The 21,961-nt window shown below is 40.1% G+C and overlaps 1 protein-coding gene across 2 annotated transcripts in view; it reads right to left on the bottom strand.

The window, feature by feature from the left end:
* prkcaa (protein kinase C, alpha, a) overlaps positions 1–21,961 on the bottom strand; it is a 97,088-nt gene that overhangs the window by 4,390 nt on the left and 70,737 nt on the right. Inside the window, exons 11-17 of one of the 2 annotated variants that reach the window (XM_077523095.1) lie at positions 20,702–20,793; positions 20,458–20,520; positions 20,165–20,303; positions 10,841–10,921; positions 9,168–9,275; positions 5,796–5,936; positions 4,303–4,323 (exon numbers count right to left, since the gene is read on the bottom strand). In XM_077523095.1, the coding sequence (XP_077379221.1) occupies positions 4,303–4,323; positions 5,796–5,936; positions 9,168–9,275; positions 10,841–10,921; positions 20,165–20,303; positions 20,458–20,520; positions 20,702–20,793 (645 nt within the window). The remainder of the gene's footprint in view (positions 1–4,302; positions 4,324–5,795; positions 5,937–9,167; positions 9,276–10,840; positions 10,922–20,164; positions 20,304–20,457; positions 20,521–20,701; positions 20,794–21,961) is intronic. The other variant, XM_077523097.1, reaches the window with a different exon arrangement.

The following is a 21,961-nucleotide window of genomic DNA, read 5'->3' as shown; positions in this document are numbered from 1 at the left end:
GATCTGTGCTTTCTTGATCATCTTAGTCAATTTACATGCATACACATACTTATACTCACAAATGGTTTATTCCACAGTAGCAGGTAATTAATTACTTTGAAAAACAACAATTGCTTCATGTGTCGGTGGCTCTCAAATAAAAGCTGTGAACATTCTGTATTTAACGGCTAGATATCACGATATTTCATAAAGGGATCAGTGCATGGTGTATTCTGTATAGTGTGTGTAAATTAACCGTAGTAGTCATACATAATTCATGGTGGAGCCTCTCAAGTTGAATACACTTGACTTGATTAAAAAAAAAAGTTTCATAATTTTGTCATTTCATACTTTCAACCACAAGATTCCAAATGTGCTGGTTTTAAAAATGGTCGATACAAAAAGTAAACTACACCAAGACAATAATGAAGAAATATGTAAATAACAGTCGATGAGGACGTGTCTCCTGACCTAATTGGTGGTCTAAATTTTAAGTTCAACTTGCTTGTGGGATGTCCCTGTCTGCCCTTAAGTGTCTGACAGTGTTTTCCTCCCTTTTGCGATTAATTAAGATCTGAGACTTGTTCAGACAGAGCCGCTTATTTAGGTCAAGAGAGATTCATCACGTGTGCTTGGCCAAGTAGGCCTACTTCTAACTTTGTTCCGCCACATTTTAGCCTCAACTCACACTGCTAGGAGCAGAAGCCTCTTGGCTGCTCATGACTTCTCATTCAACCCCCACCATCATCTCCTCACATTATGCATCTGTCAAGTGAAGAAGACTCAAGAATTAACTACAGCAACTGCAAACACTAGTCATCCAAAGTGGATAGAACGAGCACAGCTGGTGAATCGATTTTTGCTATGACATTGATATTTTGTTACCACAAGGCTGAATCAACTTGAACTTTCATAGTCTGTCAATACTATTGAGCCTTGCTGGAGGTTACATATAAACAGAAGAATGATTACTGTATGCAGATGAGACATCCCTTTGTCATGATCGCTTACAACGTTTGGACTGGCAGCTGTGAGCAGGTTTCAAACTCATGACTAACTAGTGACGAACGGGCTGCCACTGACTGACCTACATTGCTTCACGGCATTTGTGTTTATGCTAGCATCAACTATGTATGCATGTGTCAAAGTGTGTGCAGAAGACTTTTGCACTTTTGGTTTCCTGTCATTCTTTTTAACTGACAAAAACAAACTGTTCATACAAAGAAGCACAAACGTGTGTTTGTGTGTCAACCCTGTTCTAACGTCGCCCTGTGATATTTTTACTGACAGGTAACGTTCCCTCCAAGTCATAAAGGACAAACATTTGTGTTGGTGTGTGTTTACGTGCGCTCAGGAGATACTGACGGGCAACGCTAGCGTCCTTCAGCTGTCGTCTTTGATCCATCACAGAATACACTTGCTCAACAGAGGCAGCACATTTTTCACTTTGACCTCTAGTGACCTCGCTGTACTATATTCAGTTGGACAGGTTGGATATTTGATGGCCAACTTCCAGCTTGTCCCATCAGTGGATACCAAAGCAAATCATTAGCATAATTTGTTTGGCCCAGCTGTTATATATTCACATAATTACGTGGGGTCTGTTTTTAGTGACTTGAAGCTCGAAGAAAAGGAGAAAAAGAGATGACAGAACATGTTCTGATGGGGAAATGAAGCACAATGCCTTTGCTGCTCGAAATCTATTTCTTTAATGCATTCAAGCCTCATTCTTTTGGTGTGATTCAGCCAAATCTTGCGGCTTGATGACCCAAGCTGTTGATACATCGTCGGTCACAAAGTGTCCTACATGGGATTTTGACCTACTTTCTTTCATCTTAAATCTCTTTGCCTCTCTCCCTCTGCATGTACACATCCATGCACGCCTCTGCACTCAAGCATATTAAAATAAGTCAGCTACTTAGGATGATAACCGTCGGCTCGCCTCCATTAAGAGTTGTGCCAACACGCTCGCTCTCACACGCGCTAGCTACGTCGCTCTCAGTGAGAAGCCCTCGGCCGTTCACCGCAGAATCCAATTGCTTATTAACAGTTGGGACATTTTAACTCAGCATGTTTCACCAAGATAAACAATGTATGTGGAGTTTAGCTTATTTGTAAATGAAATCATTTTTTGCTTATAGATGTGATTAATGAACTGCTTAAACGTTTTGGATGCACTCCTACTCTACTATGGACTGCAGAATACATAGACACAATATTAACATACCACTAAGAAATGAACAATAGAATGCAAGGAAATGTACTGCTCCTCAAATACTAGGAGACAGTGTGGGGCCCTTGCAAAGAATTCACTGATTAGCACTGTGAGAAAAATCAATCACTCCATCATGTTGAGTGCGTTGGAAAGATGCTCGACTTCTGACCAGCTGCAGATACCAATCACATGGGCTGCTGATAAGACAGTACTTGAAAGCTGTGACTAAGAGGGAAAAAAAAATACAGTATACACAAGAGTAGAAGTAGTAGCTTAAACCGCTCCTTTGCATTCATTGTACTATCTATATGAGTCAGTTCATTCACGGTGGAGTCGAAGGACTGAAAATTGAAAATAATTTATTTGCTCTAGAAGATTTCTCAGTCTTTTTAAATTACAGTGGTCCCTCACTACTTTGCGATTCAATTATGTCGGAATCATTTTCTATCCATCCATTTTCTGAACCGCTTGCTCTTCACAAGGGACGAGGGGGGTGCTGGAGCCTATCTCAGCTGGCTTCGGGCAGTAGGCGGGGTACACCATGAACTGGTTGCCAGCCAATCGCAGGGCACACAGAGACGAACAACCACTCACACTCATAAGCACACTTAGGGACAATTTGGAGCGCCCAATTAACCTGCCATGCATGTCTTTGGAATGTGGAAGGAGACCGGAGTACCCGGAGAAGACCCACGCAGGCACAGGGAGAACATGCAAACTCCACCCAGGAGCCTGGACTCGAACCCGAGTCCTAAGAACTGCGAGGCGGACGTGCTAACCAGTCACTCACCGTGCCGCCCACAACATATAGCATATTTGGTAAATTAAGAAATGTGAACCATGATGTCATCAATCGACGGGGGAAAGAAGTGCACGCGCAATTACTATTCATGGGCTTTAGCCTTTGGAATGGGACAAGAAAAAACTGGCAGCCCGCCAGGCCTATAAAGCCTGGGGGGAACCCTGGTTTAATCATGGTTCTACTGCTTAATAGGAGACGTGTAATATGCAATAGTACTTATGATTAAATAGTAAATGAGTTTCTCCAGATGCAGAGTTGAGGCAAACACAGATCCAGTCACCAGATTGTACATAAATCCTATTAATTGCATTAAATGCAGGCCAAAATAGGCACCGCGTCAATGTCATCTTTCGAGTGTGTACCCTTCCTTGTCTTACAACTGCAGTGAGTCGCGAGTGAATGTATCATAATTCATGTGAGTGGCCATACACCCCATTTGTTATGCCGTGGAGGATGTCTGTGCAATGACACAGACCTCCCACTCTTCCTTCCTCATCCTCGATTCATTCCCAGCTCACACAACGATCAATCAACATCTTCTGCACTTGCCCCAGTTTCCTCCTTAAAGCCATAAAGCATGTCGGCCATCCATAAGTGGGCGTTTCTCGCAAATGAATGTTGTTGGCGTTGCCTCGGTAACGACCTCCCGTGATGGATGAACACTTAATGAGAACGCCTCACAGTTTTTAGCCACAGGTTCGAACCTCTCAGCTGGATGCAGCGGGGATATTGATTGCAATTGCGCGGCTGTCGCGGGCGGATGAACGGAGATTGAGCGAGGATGGATGTGCATAAAAAGAGGGAAGAGATGACAATGGGTTGGGGAGAAAGGGTTGGATGTAGCCGAGTGTGAAGGGAGTGTAACGACAGCTATTTGCTGGTAATGGACTCCACCATACCGTATTACATAGCTGGCTGAGATGGACATGATACACCATTATGGTACATATCAGATCATGACATTCACCCTAGCACGACCATTTCTTATCTTTCCCCACATCTACAGTATAGCCATGCAATCATTCACTGTGCTACGGCAATATCAACATGCACGCATTGGCTTCCCTTCAACTTACAACTGGACCAGTACAAAAGTAGACAAGCACAAACGCCATACGCTTTTATTCTTTGAAATAAACACTGGACATGCATCCCCAGCTTGTCTCCATTTCCACAGCCTTCACATTCTTCCGATGTACAATCTACTAAATTGAAAGTTACACACACACACACACAACGTTTGCATCACACAAAGTGCATCCATGAAGCAGCAGGAGGCTACAGGGACAGTGAGGCCGGGATTCACCTTATTAGAGGAACAGGAGCCCTTGAGAGTTGAAAGAAAAAAAAAAGAAATACTGGATTCAAATGTGGAACAAACACACGTCTGCACATGACTAGTTCAGTGTCCTCCACGTTTTATGTTTAAGTTGACAGGTTGGGATAAGAAGATATGGAATTATTTATGGAGCACATGCAATATACAGTTTACCCTGTCCACTGTAGCTGTTTTGACAGTCTCACAGCACAGCAGTGTTGAAGGAATATTATACAGTACTTCAATCACTTGACAGTGTGAACATGAAGTTCAAATGGTCAAAAAGTTTGGAGTTTGGCCAACAATTTTGTAAAAATATGCAATATACCATCCTAACACCTAACTAGATGTTTCAGCCAGCATCAAGGGGTTAACTGTGACATCGTTGCCTGAAAGGTCAGCAGGACAAGAAGATCCACCAAGTTGAAGTAAGCGGACTAATCAACATTTTAAGTATAGGAAGAACTTTGGCAGTGTCCAAGTACTATTGTCTAGAGGATGATAGCTGAGTATGATCGTAGCCATGAGAAGGATGATGATGATGATGAGGTTTAAGCCATATTTACTGTTACTACTTTTCTACTTGCTGTTTTTCTCCATTGCCATTGGATTGATAGGACTCGCAGGGCTCGGTTAGTTACCGCAGACTCGGCATGAGGTCATGACTGCAAACAATATGATAATAACGTTCCTCATGCTGAAAATGCCAATAATGCCTGTAGTTCATTGCCTGGTAAGTGCCATATATCTACAGTAGCAATAAAGCTGTTTAGTGTTGGATTTGATGGACTATAATGATTTGTTCTCGTATTCATGAGCTCCCTAAATGGCTGCAAATGACCTCGCACAGGGGAAAAGTTCCAATTATGTTCTTAGCCAATAGTATGGAATAATGTTATTATTAACAACCTTGTTTAGAAAGTGTTACTTGAGTTGAAAATGGAAATGTGAATAAATGGAAACATTTCCTTTGCATATTCTATGAAATATGATCAAGATGAAATTTTCATCCATCCATCCATCCATCCATCCATCCATCCTATTCTGTGGTGGAAACTCCTTTATGCCACTTGTATCCTCAATGTTATTTTGTTTTGGAGATAAGAGCACCATCTCAAGCTAGAGAGGGGACATACCACGTTCCGACTAGCCAGCTTCTGTTAGGGACAGATCAGACCACCATAGCCTTCATCTTCTACCCAACCAACCACATATTCAACAGTGCATAGATCCACCAATCTTTAACCAGCCACCAGCCATTCATCCAACTAAACACCCACAAAGTCATCTAACCAGCAGTCCATCCATTATATAACCAATCATCAATACATCCTAACTCCACTCTATCTATCCACATACCAACCAATCCATTCATCCTTCCATCCATGGATCTACAAGTAAGATCGTTGCATCCATCCATGGCCACCACTCAGTGAAGACTTCTCTTCCTACTATATAAAGTGTATGTGCACAGAACTTACCAGTTTAGGCTTGAACGGCGGCTGTATTTCCTTGTTCTCAAGGCGTTCCCAGTCAATCCGTCTGAAGAAGGCGTGTTCTCTGACATCTCGGTCTCCTTCAAGGCCGCAGCCCAGACGCTTGGACGGATGCTTGGTCATTAGCTGTTCAATGTACACAACAAATTCCGTGGATATGAATCACATTGGTAATCTTACATCACACTTCCACTCAAAAGGAGTACCGCAATGTGTTTCTGACCCCCTCTCCAGTATTCTTTCACTGATCTGTTCCTGAATGTGATTCCATTGCTTTTCTAGGTCAGTATATGACAACACAGAAGGGAAAATAAGTGGCATAATTGTGATTTTTTTATTTGGTCCTTCTTCTGCTTGTTTCTTGTTTTGCCTTTAGAGAACTGCTGCCACTTTTAATCACACCGCAGTTGACACAAGGACTTTTTTAATTTATTTTTATTTTTTTTAAGAAAACAAATTAAAAAGTACCGATAGGAATATGAGCAGCAACTACAACAGCAAAAAACATCTACAATAAAAATGAGAACAGCTGTAAGTGTAAAGGGCTCGTTCATGATGACATGCAAGTTAGTATGTATGAAATGTCAGTATGATTGTGATAATATTTGTACTTAAGTGCAGCTGAATAGAACAATAATAGAACAATAATTTTATGTAGCATGCATATGTCGCATGCATTATGTCACAGTTTGTTTGTTTGTTTGTTTTTCATAGCGGTTTTGTTTAAATAAGGGATTCTCAAACTGGGGCCTGACGAAAATCAATTTTTTGTGGAGTGACGTTATTAAAAATGAAAAAAATACAATGCATTAGATCACATCATTATTTATTTATTTTAAGTGTATGAGAACCAGCACATCAATTAAACAACTGCGATTACTTCTTGAAGGAAGAATAGTTTTGAAATAGAAGCAAAATGGAGGTCGACCAGTGCCGGTAAAAGGGATGTAATGATAATGGCAATATCGTGATATTGCGATACTGAAACTGCCACAATATCGTTGGCGTCATATCGCAATATTAAAAGCAGAACATCTGTTAAAAAAAAAAAAAAGTCACGTTAATTTCCATTTGTGCAGTTTTATCGCTCTCTGGTGGCTATTTTTTTTTTTTTTGGAATAGTTACATTTTCACAAGGCATGTTTTGGCCCTTCTATGTTTAAAATCTACACAATTGGTATCCTCATTTATGAAATATGCTGACGACTTAGACTTCTTTTTTAAGCATGACCGTAAGCATGCTACTCAAAAGGGACATGTTGTATCTAAGTACTACTACCAGTATTTTTATAACTGTGGGCTCAATTGTTGACAGCCGAAACTGTTGGCAAGGTAAGAGAGCTTCTCTTTGCACAAAAAAATAAGATTCTGGACACGAGACATCACAAACTATGAAATTACTATGTAGATAATAGCTCATTTTTCTTAGCATAGACACCAGCAAATTGGGGGAGCGCATGATACATGAATGAGTACAAAGGAAAATCAGATTTTGAAGGGCTATTTTGTGGGGGTGTATTATATCCAAGAATGCATTATGCTCGGGAACACAATTTTTAACCACCTGCTCACAAGAACACGCACAAACAAAGAAAGAAAAATGAGAGCGGCACATCCATTCATTCCACAGCTCAGCGATTTTGCCTGCTACTAAGATAAAAACAATGTGCTTTCATATACAATGTACGCTCTTTTGAACCATTGTACATACCTACAGACATTCAAAAATACATGGAATAATGTATAATACTCTAAATAAACGTTATAATAAAAGAATGTCAAAAATAGTCCACGAACTTCATAAAGTCATCAATCAACAACATGAACATATATTCAGTGTTTTGGCACATCAACACTGTTTGCTGCTGAGAAAAGAATACTGAAACCACTTATAAAATCAAATGGCAGGTCTTGTGAGCTCATTTTAAATAATTCTCATAATACTGTATTATCCTCCTGACTACCAGCAATTCAAATTTGTCCTCTGTAGTGGACCTTTTTAAAACTGAATATCTCCCACCCAATGCATACGATTGAATTAACTCTTTTTGTGCTTTATAGAGGACATTCATAGCTTTCCACTAATACCAAATGTGTAGGGGTGGGGCTTTGCTACCTTTGATTGCGTCATAAAAGAAAATGGCTTCCCTCAGTGCAAGCACTTATTAGGGAAGAGGAAAAGTAAGTGTATAACACTTTTTATTGAACAACTTTAGCCTTTAAATGTTGTCAGCATGTTTTATATAAGACTCTTAAAGTATTGTTTGAATTATTTTAACTGTATCTGAGCCTAGCATTTAAGTTTAAAAAAATGTCCTCTGTAGTGGACATGTCATAGCTTAAAAATAAAAACTTTTTTTTCAAAAATTTCTTTTGCAGTATTCCAGTTAGTTCACAAAGATTGGGGAATATAAAAAATAAACATGATTGGACAATATTTTTATTTCCTGGTAGTCAGGAGGTTCTAACAAAAAATACACTGTATATGCAATTGTATAATGTAACTTTAATAACCCTAACTCTTTTCAAATAAAATTAGGACATTATTATTTCCATTTAGATTTCTTCTTTAGTATTTGAAATACACAATCTTCTCTACCAAAATTAAACATACTGAAATGTCTTCGATCCAATTCAATTTCAATCTGAATACTTCTTCACTGTCACAGGAGTCAGTTGGCTATGTTTAATTTGTACTTGCATATCTGCAATTTAAATTATAATGAAATCAACATTTATATTGCGTCTTCCATCACAATTTGATGTTGTTGAGATTAACCGAGACACGATGTTCCAGTATATTGTGCGCATGACTTACTTTCACCCACTGTACTGTGCTGTTCCCCCCTAGAGAGCCACTCGTCCCACTTGCACACACTGTTGTCTACATAAACCCTGCGATGAATAATGCATTCATGATTCCATAATATCAATACTGATCTTGCCAGTTCCATGCAACCTGTGAAAATTATTCATTACTGTGCACACAACACGGAGCATCTGTTCCTTTCAGGACTAAAAGATGACAAATGTACAACAGGCTTTCTCGTACATGTAATTTAAATTATGTTGGCTTCAGTGAAGACCTCCACAAACTGCACTTGAAATTGCTGATTGCGTGAGTTTCACATAAGACTTGTTTAGTTTTTTTTGGGGTTTTTTTAAGACAACAGAGTGAAGTGTTTTTTGAAAACACAATGTTAGAGCATTGTGCCTGATGGTGCATGTCAAAGGGAAGAAGACTGAAGCCGCCTCGCATTAACTTTTTATGCGCAGCAGATGGATTCGCCGCTTGCTTGACCACGCAAAGTGCAAAATCAGAACCATGTCATTGATGGTATCGAACCTTCCACTCACCCCTTTGCAGATGGAAACGGCCTCTTTGGACAAGGACTTTGGGTAGGACACGTTGTGCTCCATAATGGACTGGAACAATTCGTCTTCATCCTCTCCGTCAAATGGAGGCTGCGGACAGAAGGAGCGTGATGTCGGCGTTTCATCCATTTTTACATGATGAATGAATACATGATTGCACTTCTCATCTTGCTGCCATGCAGCATGAGGGGAGAATTAGGGATTTTTTGGGTTGTTTTATTTTTCCTGACATGCAAACATGAGACGGCCAAATGACGGTGAATCATCATCTAGTCCCTGTTTGCTGTTCATGAATTTACAGTCATATTTTTGTGGAATCTATCCTAAGCTACTCATTGAAAAAAACGTTTTTGAGATTTTGTGAATGTAAGATGCCACAAGAACGTAAGGCGACAAAGCAAATAGGAAAGTAGCAATCGGTGTCAAGGAAGTATGTTGAAGTGCCTGAATTGAAGTTACTTTTTTTCCAGGTTTTTTAATACCTTCTAAACATAAGAAAAGTTGTTGTAAAAAATGTGCCCTTTCTGAGCAAAGGTAGTGCATGACCCAGCAATGTGCCGTCCTCGCTGGGTGCTTATCATCAGTAACTCTAATGTGGATGTCTCGACAGTTCAGGAAATGAATTATTTGTCGTTTACACTCCACTAGGCTTGCTAGAGATAGCCTGCCTGCGTCATGACCTCTTTACCCGGTTTCTCACGCACTCACAAAGGTTGGGGGCATCTCAGGTAAAAAGTTATGTTCAGTCAATAAAACAAATGTGGATTTGGTAGAATGTGTAACAATACAGCGGTATCGACGCTTATGAGTGACCCGACTAACAAGAGTCTTGAGATATGAGCTGTCGATTTTGTCTTGAGTTGTGAACAAAATTTGAACACAAAAGGTGTAGAAACACACATAGACAAACAATATAACAATACTCACACGCCTAACTAATATTGCTGCATCTTACTGAGTCACTTGGATATGGATATTATTATAAATGTCTTCATTATGCTCCCCCTGGTGGCCAAGGTGCCCACACTAAAAGGGCCACAATGTGCGTTGAAGCATGATCTGTTTCAGTCTTTAATTTCCACTTACTGTTATTCACATCCATCCATCCATCCATTTTCTTGACCGCTTATTCCTCACAAGGGTCGCGGGGGCTGCTGGCGCCTATCTCAGCTGGCTCTGGGCAGTAGGCGGGGGACACCCTGGACTGGTTGCCAACCAATCGCAGGGCACACAGAGACGAACAACCATCCACACTCACACGCACACCTAGGGACAATTCGGAGCGCCCAATTAACCTGCCATGCATGTCTTTGGAATGTGGGAGGAGACCGGAGTACCCGGAGAAGACCCACGCGGGCACGGGGAGAACATGCAAACTCCACCCAGGAAGGTCCGAGCCTGGACTCGAACCGGAGACCTCAGAACTGGGAAGCGGACGTGCTAACCACTCGACTACCGTGCCGCTGTTATTCACATATGTAAGTAATATACATGCATTTTTGTTGGTGTTTTTTGTGGGTAAGAAACAAATTAATTGCATTTCCATCCATTTCACAAGAGAAGTGTTTTGAGTTAAGAGCATGGTCGTGGAACAAATTTAACTTATAAGTCAAGGAACCACTGAGCAAGTGTGCGGGTGCGTGTAAGACACTCACCTGTCCAGCTAACATTTCATAGAGAAGCACTCCATATGCCCACCAGTCTACAGAGCGTCCATATGGCTGATATGCAATAATCTGTGGAACAAAAAAAGAAATATGACTAAAACAATGTGATTCATGAGTTACTTGTATCGGGGAAAATATGTCTGCGTAGATTCTCAGTAATTCTGGTCATCTACCGAGGTTGAATCGTTGAACTTGACTAAAGTCTGAATGGTGAGGAAAAAAAAAAAAACACACATACAAATGTTTGTTTTTTTTAGGATCTCTCATACATCCTTGCTGAGTAACATCCAACCTTTACATTTAAAGGACATCCCCTCCAGTCATGCACACACACACACAGGCACACACACTAATCCACAATATATGCATGAACACGCACGTGTGTAAATAATGTTTGCTAATGCTACTACTTTTAACGTGTCTAGATCCACCGGACCTGTTCCTCGCCCACAGGAGTCCAAAATACACGTGCACGTGCACGCGCACGCTCACAGGTTGACCAATGCACTTCCAGCTCTGCACTCCCGAGGGTTGCGTGACTTCCGTGTGTTAACCCTCACACAAAGACAAGCATGCACACAATCATGCATGCACACAGACCACCATATTTGAATGTCATCGTCTCCTAGAGAAGAGTAGGGGGGATAAAAACATGCACACAGCATTTAATTGTATCACTTACTGCCTCTCCTAAATTGAATTAAACTTAACTCTGCATAAGAAAACAGATGAGCCTGGACTGCAAGTTTGTGCTACAAGTAAACAACTTTTGCAAAGCTCTTGACCAAACGTTCCCTAAATGTCTGCGCTCTGCAGACCATGAAAATGAGGTTTTTGTAACTCATCACGCTCAAATGCTGCCTGCCGGAATGCAAACGTTGTGGGAAAGAGACTCCACGCTATCACACCTACTCAGGATGAACCCGCTTCAGCAGACTTCTTGCCTGTGCTTAGTAAGGCTGAGGTGGTTATTTTTGCATGACTAAGAAATTAAGTGCAAAAAAAAAAAAAAAAAAAAAAAGATAATATGGTATAGTTTTTGAAAGCATAAAGCTATAGTCAGATGTTAACTAAAGTGTTTGTTGTTCTTTCATATTCAAAGGTCATTGGAAAGCTAATACCTGCTCTTCATATTATCATATCAGTCTCGGGGAAAATTCCACAGAAGAGACTACTGACATCCATAACGAACCAGGAATCAAACCTGAACATCATTTAATTAAGAGACTCTATTTTACAGTACTTATTATGGAGGAAATTAGTGTGCTTAAAGGGGAAATTCCACCCAAAAATGTTAATAATAATATCTTCTATGCAGCTCCACTAGTCTAAACATAGTATTCTGATTAATACTGTATTTGTGGAAATATGAGTTAAGAGGCAAAATCCACCTTTTCGTCTCAGGGGGCGGCCATTTTGCCACTTGCGGTTGACTGAAAATAACATCACAGTTTCTCAGGGCTCAGGTAACGACCAATCACGTCTCAGCTTGCAAAGTCACATGACTAAACCCAGAAAACAGGTGAGCCGTGATTGGTCAACTGTGATGTCATTTTCAGTCGACAGCAAGCGCAAGCAAAATGGCTCCCTGGGACGGATACAAATGGGTGGATTTTGCTACGTAATTCACGTTCCACAATCACAATATGAATCAGGATGTCGTGTTTAGACTAGTGGGGGTTGACTTTACCTTTAATAATCCAAACAAATCATAGCCTCTACTTCCAATGTACCAATGGTACCAATGTCAAATCCTGAAAATTTTAAGGAAGTAACTGACCAATTGAGTGCTAACTATGAATATTTGCCAATGTATAAATGCACCAACAAAACAAACAAACAATAAAAATAAAATGAATCTTTTTTTTTTTTAATTGTTTCCAGTTTTTTGTTAATCGCATTGTCAAAAAGTGTATACTAAAATAATTGATTTATGTTATAGAGATTTTCCGCACCTTCTTTTTGGTGTAGCAACCATTAATCTACTGTATTCTTGGATCTATTGAAAGGCACTAAATAAGTGAGTTATTATTGTCAGTTTTATCAGTAAATAAGGGTGGACCTAAAAATAGCCCACCAGCAAGATTCAAATTGGAAAGAAGCCACATGCCAGAGAAAACAACACCATGTTCAGTGACTAAGACTGCAGTAGAATCGAGATCATCCAATTCCAGAGCAGACCCAAAATATCATCTACTGTCTTCCCGAGTTGAAGGAGAACCTTCCGAACGGTACTTTGGTGAGCTGAACTGAATTGTACTGCTTGGTGGAAACATATCCTGTATTCACAGAATACTTGGAAACCAACACACATACAGTATGCTCATTCATGGATCAAAGTGTTGGCCTGCAGAGAACAATTCTTCAACTTAATCCTGGATTTTCTCTTTGGTGAACAATGAGGAGGAGGAAGAAGCGAGGTAAACTGCTTTTGTCTTTGCTCCATGCTTTTAATTAGCTAGCAGGTCAAAGACTGCAAGCTGAGGGAAATCCCGATGATGAAGATTCCTCAGCATGGCTGTATAATCCCGTTTCCCGCCGGACGAGTGCTGAGCTTGTGTGTGTGACCTCGCAGCTACAGACAAAGTCAAGACTACTTGTTGTCACACAAGACTGTGCAACTCTTACACAACGAGAAAGGATACACAACAAAGTGCAAAGGGATGTAACGATAAGGGCAATGTTGTGATATTAAAACTGCCACAATATCGTCATCGTCATGTTCACAATATTTAAAAGGAACACATTTGTTAAAAAAAAAAAAAAAAAAGGAACGTTGATTTCCATTTGTGCAGGTCTAGCACCCTCCAGTGGCAAGTTTATTAGTGCAATTTAATTTTCATTAGGGATGGTTTGACCTTCTATGTTTAAAATCTATGCTAATTGTCATATGAAGGGGAACCTAATTTGCTTGTGAAGAGATCAAAGTGTGCTTGCATTAGCAAGTAAGTGCCTCAATATTGTTATTAGAGATTGCAAGTGGTTTATATGCATTGCTTTTATGTACAAAAGCACAATATTGTGCTTGTTTTTAGTATGAGCACTTTTTTTTTTTTTTTTTTTTTTTTACAATATTGTGTTCTTTTTTAAATATCGCCAACCTCCCCACAATATCGTGATAATTATCGTATTGTGATGTTTGGATATCGTTACATCCCTAGCTCTTACTGGTACAAGTATTTTAGCCCCTCCAAAAACATTCAGGATCAGTACTGCTACATGCCACATGATTAATAAGGAGCGAAAGGTTACTTAATGCTGTGGTGATCTTCTGCGAACTGACAGTATGTCAGCGGGTAACAAGCCAAAGTGAGACAGTGTGTCATTGAGGACCAACCGAAATATGTCACATGCGTTGAACTCTGTCTCTGTGAATTGACCCCGACAGACTCCTGCAAAAACTGCGCACATTAAGGAATTTAAGAACAGGAAGCTTTAGGGCACGTCAGGTCAGGGGAGACAAACAGTGGGAATGCCATGTTGGATTAAAAATAATAATAATAATAAAAAAATATATATATAATAAAAAAAAAAAAAAAAAGAAAGAAATCTTGCTGTAAATTGCAGTCGAACTGGATCTACAAGAGGGAAACCCTGCAACCTGAAAATCTTTTACATTATTTCTAATATGTTGTTCAATATTCTTGATTTCAACATGCTAATAAGCCAAACATATTTATTTAGCCCTGTTAGAGGTTACAAAAAGTGCCCGCAAGGATGCATAAAGTGAAGTCGCTGTGACTTGCTGCCCGTTGCCACCCGGCACTTGTCTGCAACACCACCAGCGGACATTTTAAAAATTCACTCATGGTGACCTTCATGTAATGCCTCGATGTTTTTGGTTTAGCGTTGGGTTGTAGGAAAGTGATGAATAAGTCAAGTAAAGTGTTGTCTCTATCAGCCAGGTTGTGCAAAGAAGAAATGGCAATAGGAAGAGACACGCGTGACATGTGCCTGACATTCAATGCTTTTATCTTGTTTCATTTTTTTCTTCTTCACTCTATTGTATGAAAGCCTCTGGCCAGCTCTGCTGATTCACTGCAGCGTGTAGGGGTGTGCGTGCGTGTTTGTGTAAACGCCAGCAGGCCTCTTAGTATGCTCAACTTTTACATTCATGTATACTTATTGCTTTACAAATGTTTTGAGAATATTGTATAGGCTACACCTAAATGATTGTGTACCTGTTCTTGTCTCTGTGCATATGTTGGAGTGCCTCTGTGTGTGCGTGCGTGTGCATGTGTGTCTATTGCTGTAGCCATTGCTCTTCCATTAGGCCTAATACTACATGACAGTTTTGGATCAGACTGCTAGCTATTCCAGGCTACTCTCTTTACAACAACATTCACAGACGCACACAGCAGCCCTGCCCACCACTCTGCTTCATATGAAAACAATTGAGAATTGACTGCATTGTGGTGAATGTCTTGCTGATATTCAGGTTCCCTTTGAGGATGCTGTCGAGCAAATGCAGCATACATCAGGGATGCCTCTGCTCGCCGCCATGCCGCCATTCGTGATGTGGCCGGTTTTCTTCACTGATGACATAATGACCAGCCGTAAGGTTTTTTTTATGAACTTGACTCACTTCTAACATATCGCCACAGTTATTTATTTGTAAAACTATCAACCTTTTAAAAGATAAGCGGCGTGTACATCGACATTTTTCTGAGGTTAGAACCTTCAACAATTTCAACAATTAGGTACACCGATACAATATAATGACATTCAATGCAAGAACCCATCAATATGTTCTTATTGTAGTTAGCAACATACAAGCAACACGGTGTTTCTTATACTTTTGCTCTAATAATTAGAGGTGTACCAAATTCCAATGTATCATTGTAAAGTCAGATTTTTGGATTAGCACTCTTCCATCCACCCAGGTTATATAACCTCATAGAGTCGCAGGTGAGCTGGAGCTGGTCAACCAATCGCAGGGCACAGATGGACAAACAAGCATTCACTTTACATTACATTGCATAATCGTAAAAAACAAACAAACATTTTTAATACTAAATTTGAGTTATTTGAGTTGTTTAATTTGGACTTTTATACAAGCAAAAAGTGGAGGAAATCCTTTTTGCATGTAAAAAATCATAAACGTTATTCACGCCAGTGTTCTGAAGAGAAATGTTACTTGTTTAATTGTAAATATTTCATTTGCATATTTACAACCACTCTACAGTATTATAAAACAAATATGTGACTTTTAGTACATCCCGCGGGCCACTTAAAAATGGATGGCAGGCCACAAATGGCCCCCAGACCGTAAAGTTTGGACACCACTGGCCTAAAACCTAATTCACAGCTACAACATGGGCAATTCCAAGTCTTCGATAGACCTAAAATGCACATTTTGAGTAAGAAGGCATCCTCAGAACTGTGAGCCCGACGTTCTGACCAAATTCCACTGTGCTGCAATGTTGGATCGAATTAGATTATGCGGCTGTACCTAAAGAAGTGGCCAGATAACAGAGTAAAAATAGAATAAAGGAAAAGGCTAAATTTGTACTTCATCATCTTGACAGCACACAGAGACTTTTTTTTTTATCCACAAGATACAGCTGTGTGCTTGGGTCAACAAGGCCGCCGAGGGAAATGGGCCGCAACAGACAGCTCAATAGTCTCAAATGCTCCCGTGAAATGTCACTGAGTCATCATTAGTCTGCTTTCTCCTTCCTTTCTTGCCTTCATTGTCCGGCTGCTTCTTCTGCTCTTTTACATCTCGTTTTCCCGACAAGATCCGTTCTTTCTCTCTATCGCGTTCTCTTTGTATCAAAGTCAGTGAGGTGTAAATGTACATTAATGTGTTCATTCCTCCCAGACAGGAGCTACCAATAACAGGCTACTTATATAGGTCAGGCTAAACAGAGCGACAACTCTGTGTGTGCGTGTTTGCTCACGTGTACACTGCCAAGCAAGGGAAACACTAACTCTCCAGCTGGCAAGAAAAAGTCAAGTGAGTAGAATATATATCAGGTCACAATTTTAACTCACATGGTAACATGTTTAACTGGGTTAATGTGTAGTGTAGCTCTGTTCTTCCATCATTAAAACTGCCCCAAAAATGTTTTGAATGGTTTTTAAGGTTGTTTTTACAGCTTTACTTTCCCATCACTTAATTTAGAAAACTGGTATTTACCACCTCCATAGTCATTTTCTTGACAATGATAGCTACCCACCTAGTTTGGACAAAGTTCATGAAGCAAACAACCAATTTGATGCCCGCAGTGGAAGCAATCTCAAGTCCAAGCCAAAACGTAAGCATAGTGACACTTGTAGCATAGAATTAGCATTAGCTAAAAGAGTTCACAGCATCAGATTCTAATAATAATGTTTGGCTTAGTTGTCAATATGCGAGTGGGCGGTATTTGTGTTGCGGCGATGTCATGCGTTACACTGTTACATTAATTGACAAGTGTAGTTCAGTGGCTTGTGATGAAATGCTGCCTCCGCTGAGAATGCAATTGATGCTCACTTATGTGTGTTGTGTGTGTATTACATAAAAGCTTTCGCTTCTGAAAGGGGCGCTCACTGAACTTATTCCATTAAATTGTTGGCAGAGCGAGGGAGTTGCGTTAGGAGGAAACCTCCTCCCAGCTAACCACTGCTCCAACCTGCTGCTCAGTGAAACGCCACCGCCATCAAGATATAAATATTAAATTTTGACCCTCTCCTATGACTGATTTTATGTGACTGCTGAGAGTTAACATTATTTACTTAAGAGAAAATGGGAAAGGGCTTTTGAATCCCGTTTTTTATTCTAATAAATGACTGTTGGGATTTAACTCATTCCTTCCCCTCCACGAGTTATCTCGGGTATTTAATATATGCGGCTCGCCCCCATACCCGAATTAACTCGGGTTTTGTGTTTGTTTTTGTTTTGTTTTGTTTTTTTTGTTTTTTTGTTTTTAAATGCAGTGGACGTAGGAGAACCTCATGCAAGTCCCCGGGCAAGTATTGAGATGAAAAAATAATTGTAATGAGGTGTAGTTGCCAGCAGATGGCCACAGTAGCTTTGATCAGAGGAGGGCCAGCTTGTAGGAGGAGTGTAAGATGCCCACAGTAGACAAGGAAGTATGAGGTGGAGCATTAGCTTAGTTTAGCAATTTGTTAAGACGCGCATCTGTTTGACTTTCTCGTTCACCGCAAATGGCTGGCATTCAATGAGTTAATCATTAATTTCAGTTGTGGTAAACTACATATTATTGTGGATGATGGCTGGATGGATGGATGGATGGATGGATGGATGGATGGATGGATGGATGGATGGATGGATGTGGGTCAAAATGTGTATGACTTTGCTAGTTGTTAGCATGGCTGCCTCACAGTTCTGAAATTGGAGTTTGAACCTTGGCTCTGGCCTACTTGTGTGGTGTTTACAGAATATCCACTTATGTGGCATGGCTCAGTGGCGGGTGGCTTATTATCTCTTTTGCCCTGCAATTGGTTGGCTGGTAAAGGTTCCAGCTCATCCGCAACACCAATGAGGATAAGCGGAATACTGCAGAAAATGAATAGATGCATGTGTTTAGTTTCAAAGGCTGATTCCCTTAAAATATAATGTGGCATTTTCTCTAGAAACTAATTGGTAAAATGGTTGGCTGCATGTGACCACAAAGTTTGAATATGTCAAGTAGAGTGGAAGTGACACACTTGAGGTCATTCATCTCTCAAAATGATTAATACGTTTGGAAATATGCAACACTTCCAACAAAGTGTGTATCAAACTACAGAGTGTGTGCGGTATTGTACGTATTCATACACACTCACAGCATGATGGAGGCAACAGCCGCTCCCATCCCTGCTGTGCCTTCAGTGGCTGGAGCATTAGTGTCAGTCTGACTGTGAACAGTCACAGCATGTTGTCCCTGACTCCATGTAGACAACATCTCTTTCTGACAGGGAAGTAAATCTATAACACAACTCCCCAGAGGACGGGAGGTAACTAACTGATAATGGTTACAAAGTTAGAGAAACTTGTGTTATGTGTAATAACTACAGCGTGCTCATTGGCCTAACAGGGGGGGAAAAAACTATTGTAGGTATTGTAAGTATGGTGACACGGCTTCTTAATCAATTGGTCAGTCATTAAACAGCAAAGACCCTCAGTTCATTCTATAGGCATAATAATAATAACTGACTGTGTGGAATTGATTGCTGACAACTCACATCTAAAAAGAGACGTGCATTTTTTTCCCCCACAAACAGTTCCCACGTCTCTGACATGCTTTCATCAAAATTTGGATTATTTGGCTCAGTTTGCTGACCAAACCCAGAAGAGGTGAGCCGTGATTGGTTGTTCCTCATTTTCAGTTGACAGGAAGTGGAAAAAAATTTTTTTAAATGCATTAATTGTACATGGAAAATAATGAAGTTATCAAATTAATTTTTGACAAAATATTACCCTTTTACTGCTGAAAATGGCTCAGTGTGTAAAGTATCCCTTTAAGTTCATATGTGAGTCAAGACAGTGAGCGAATACTTTTGGCAAATTACTGTTTGTGCCGCTTATCAGAAGCTAACGCTGTTAGCTTAAGCTAGTTTGTGAATTCAATGAACTTCAATGCAACGCTGTTTGTTTACCTTTGTGTGTAATTATTATGTAAATTAGCCCCACTCTGACCTAGCTGTGGGACTAAACTATCTAATTGAGAAAAATAATGTAATTAATGTAATTTAGGGCAAATGGAGTACACCACAACAAACAGTAGAGGCACTGTTGATTCAATCTCAATTGGCCTGAAGAAGATAAATGTGACATCGCTTCATGTTTACAGCAATGTAGACCACCAGTGTCGTAGCACAATTCTAATCAGTGAGACGCCTTGTGAGTGACTCAGCATTTTTGTTTTTATTAATTATTAGCCATTAGAAACACCCACATGAGCTCCTTTACATTGAAGACCGTCATGTACTTTCCATCCAGGCCACCATACTGCATGATTGCCAGTTAAGGTCAAAAACAAGTCGTGTGTCTTTGTCAATGTGTTTGATGATGATGGGTGTGCGTGGACCAAAGCACCAAAGCAGCATTTCGGCATCAGCGGTTTGCTGAGGACAAGCAGACACCCCACACCGCGCTTCACAGCAGACAACACTGGGTGTCTGCCTGACTGCAGTGCTTACATCATTTTAGAAAGCACATGCTGTGTGTGTGTGTTTACTGCGTCCGTATGCATGTGCGTCCTAAGGCAGTGGCCTTAATCTGGTCCGTGAGGGTGACACATAAGTGACCTCTTGCATCAGGCTATGCACACGCAAACACAGGCGCGCACGCACACACGTATGTCTTCCAAGTTCAAATCTTACCTCAGGGGCGATGTAGTCTGGAGTGCCACAGAAGGTGCGAGTGGTCACTCCATCTGACATGTTCTCTTTACACATGCCAAAGTCAGCAATCTTAATGTGTCCCTCACTGTCTAGCATCACGTTGTCCAATTTAAGATCTCTGAAGAAATGGACAAATAACATTATGGGGGGGAAATAAATGAAGGTTATTCACCTTTATTAAAACTATTGCTTTACAAAAATGCATTTTCATGTGGAGTTAATCCATCTGAAAAGTAGCCTGCTCTATAATTGTCATTTGCAGAAATGCTTACCTGTAGATGACGCCATTACGGTGAAGGAAGAAGAGACCAACAGCGATCTCTGCTGCATAGAACCTGTAATTACAACATATTTTAAAAAAAAATGCACACAAAAATTGACTCATTTCCTAGAGTACTTGTATAGCAATACCCAGTCCCAGCCACAGTCATTCATACTCACATTCACATCTGTAAAAGTATCCAATACTACAGCAAATGATGATAAAGTATTGGTAGCAAAGATGTCTTTTCTTACACTGCTTGTGGTTCCTTGAACTTCCCCACTTGTTGAATGTGATACATGAGGTCTCCTCCATTCACATACTCCATGACAAAGTACAGACGATCCTGTGCAAAAACAGGATGAAAAAAAAAATTGAAAAATGAAATCTATTTTGTATTCTTTTAACACTCCTGTACATGAAGGTGATGATTAATTCTCACTCTGCTTACAAGGATATTGTAGAATTAATAAATTGTCTTGATTACTTTTTTCTGCACCAATAGGTGGAAGAATTACTTTGATAAATGTGTACATCTGCAATCTGTTTTCATTGCACATGAGCAGGATTATATAAAACCTATGTGACTAATTTTCATAAAATGTTATGGAAGGTGGGATGGCGGATTGATCGCAGAAGACTGTCAAGTGAGGTGCAAAATTTTAGAATCTAAGTTTTGAATTATCACTTTAGTTAACATTTTCTAAATGTTCTTGTGTGCGTTATGTTTTACTCAATATATCAGTGAACTAACAGGACATTTTACGGCACAATTTAAAAATATCTGTTTGGCCTTGGTGAAGGGATGCACACTGAGCTCCATTCTAGCAGGGAAATGGAATAGATTTTGCACATACTGTAAAACCGAAAACCAATGGATGTATTTGTTTTTGTGATAGAAAGAAAGAACATCTGCTCACTTATAAGCTCGGTCTTTTCTTATTTTTTCACACTGCCTGCTGTTGCTGCATCGCTGCTGTATGTAGCCTCACACGCTCTGCAAATAGATGCTCATGTGCCTTGCGACTTCAGCCATCAGCCAACTAAATTCTTCACAAACACAATCATTAACATAAAACCATAAAATATTCTTATGATTGTAATTTAATCCCAAACTTGTGTAACGATCTACATACTGCTTTTTGCTTTTTGATTGAGTAATTTCCCTTGTCTGATGATGTTCCTGTTAATTCCCAGTCCATCCTTTGCTGGGTGCCCCAAACATGGATTTATTATTATTGTGCTTGTGTGCTTGTGATAGGTTCATAATAGGCTTTGAGTGCAAGTCTGTGTGATTGGCCTCTTAATTTCATTTTTCACAGTGCACGGCATGTATCACTTTGTGTTCTCAGGTCGGTACTTTTTCCTAAGGACTCAAATGTGCCATTTTCACTGAAGCAACCCCCTTCGATCCCGGCTGTTTTTCTGGACTTTGACTGGTTTTGCAAGGCCCACAGAATATTCGGTTCTATTGCTATAAAAACATGGAACCTACCAAAAGAAATATTAGAGTC

The sequence above is a fragment of the Festucalex cinctus genome, chromosome 6, assembly GCF_051991245.1.
Source record: "Festucalex cinctus isolate MCC-2025b chromosome 6, RoL_Fcin_1.0, whole genome shotgun sequence".
NCBI classification, from domain to species: domain Eukaryota; kingdom Metazoa; phylum Chordata; class Actinopteri; order Syngnathiformes; family Syngnathidae; genus Festucalex; species Festucalex cinctus.
The sequence above is the reverse complement of the archived record's forward strand: the minus strand, read 5'-3'. Positions and strand labels throughout refer to the sequence as shown.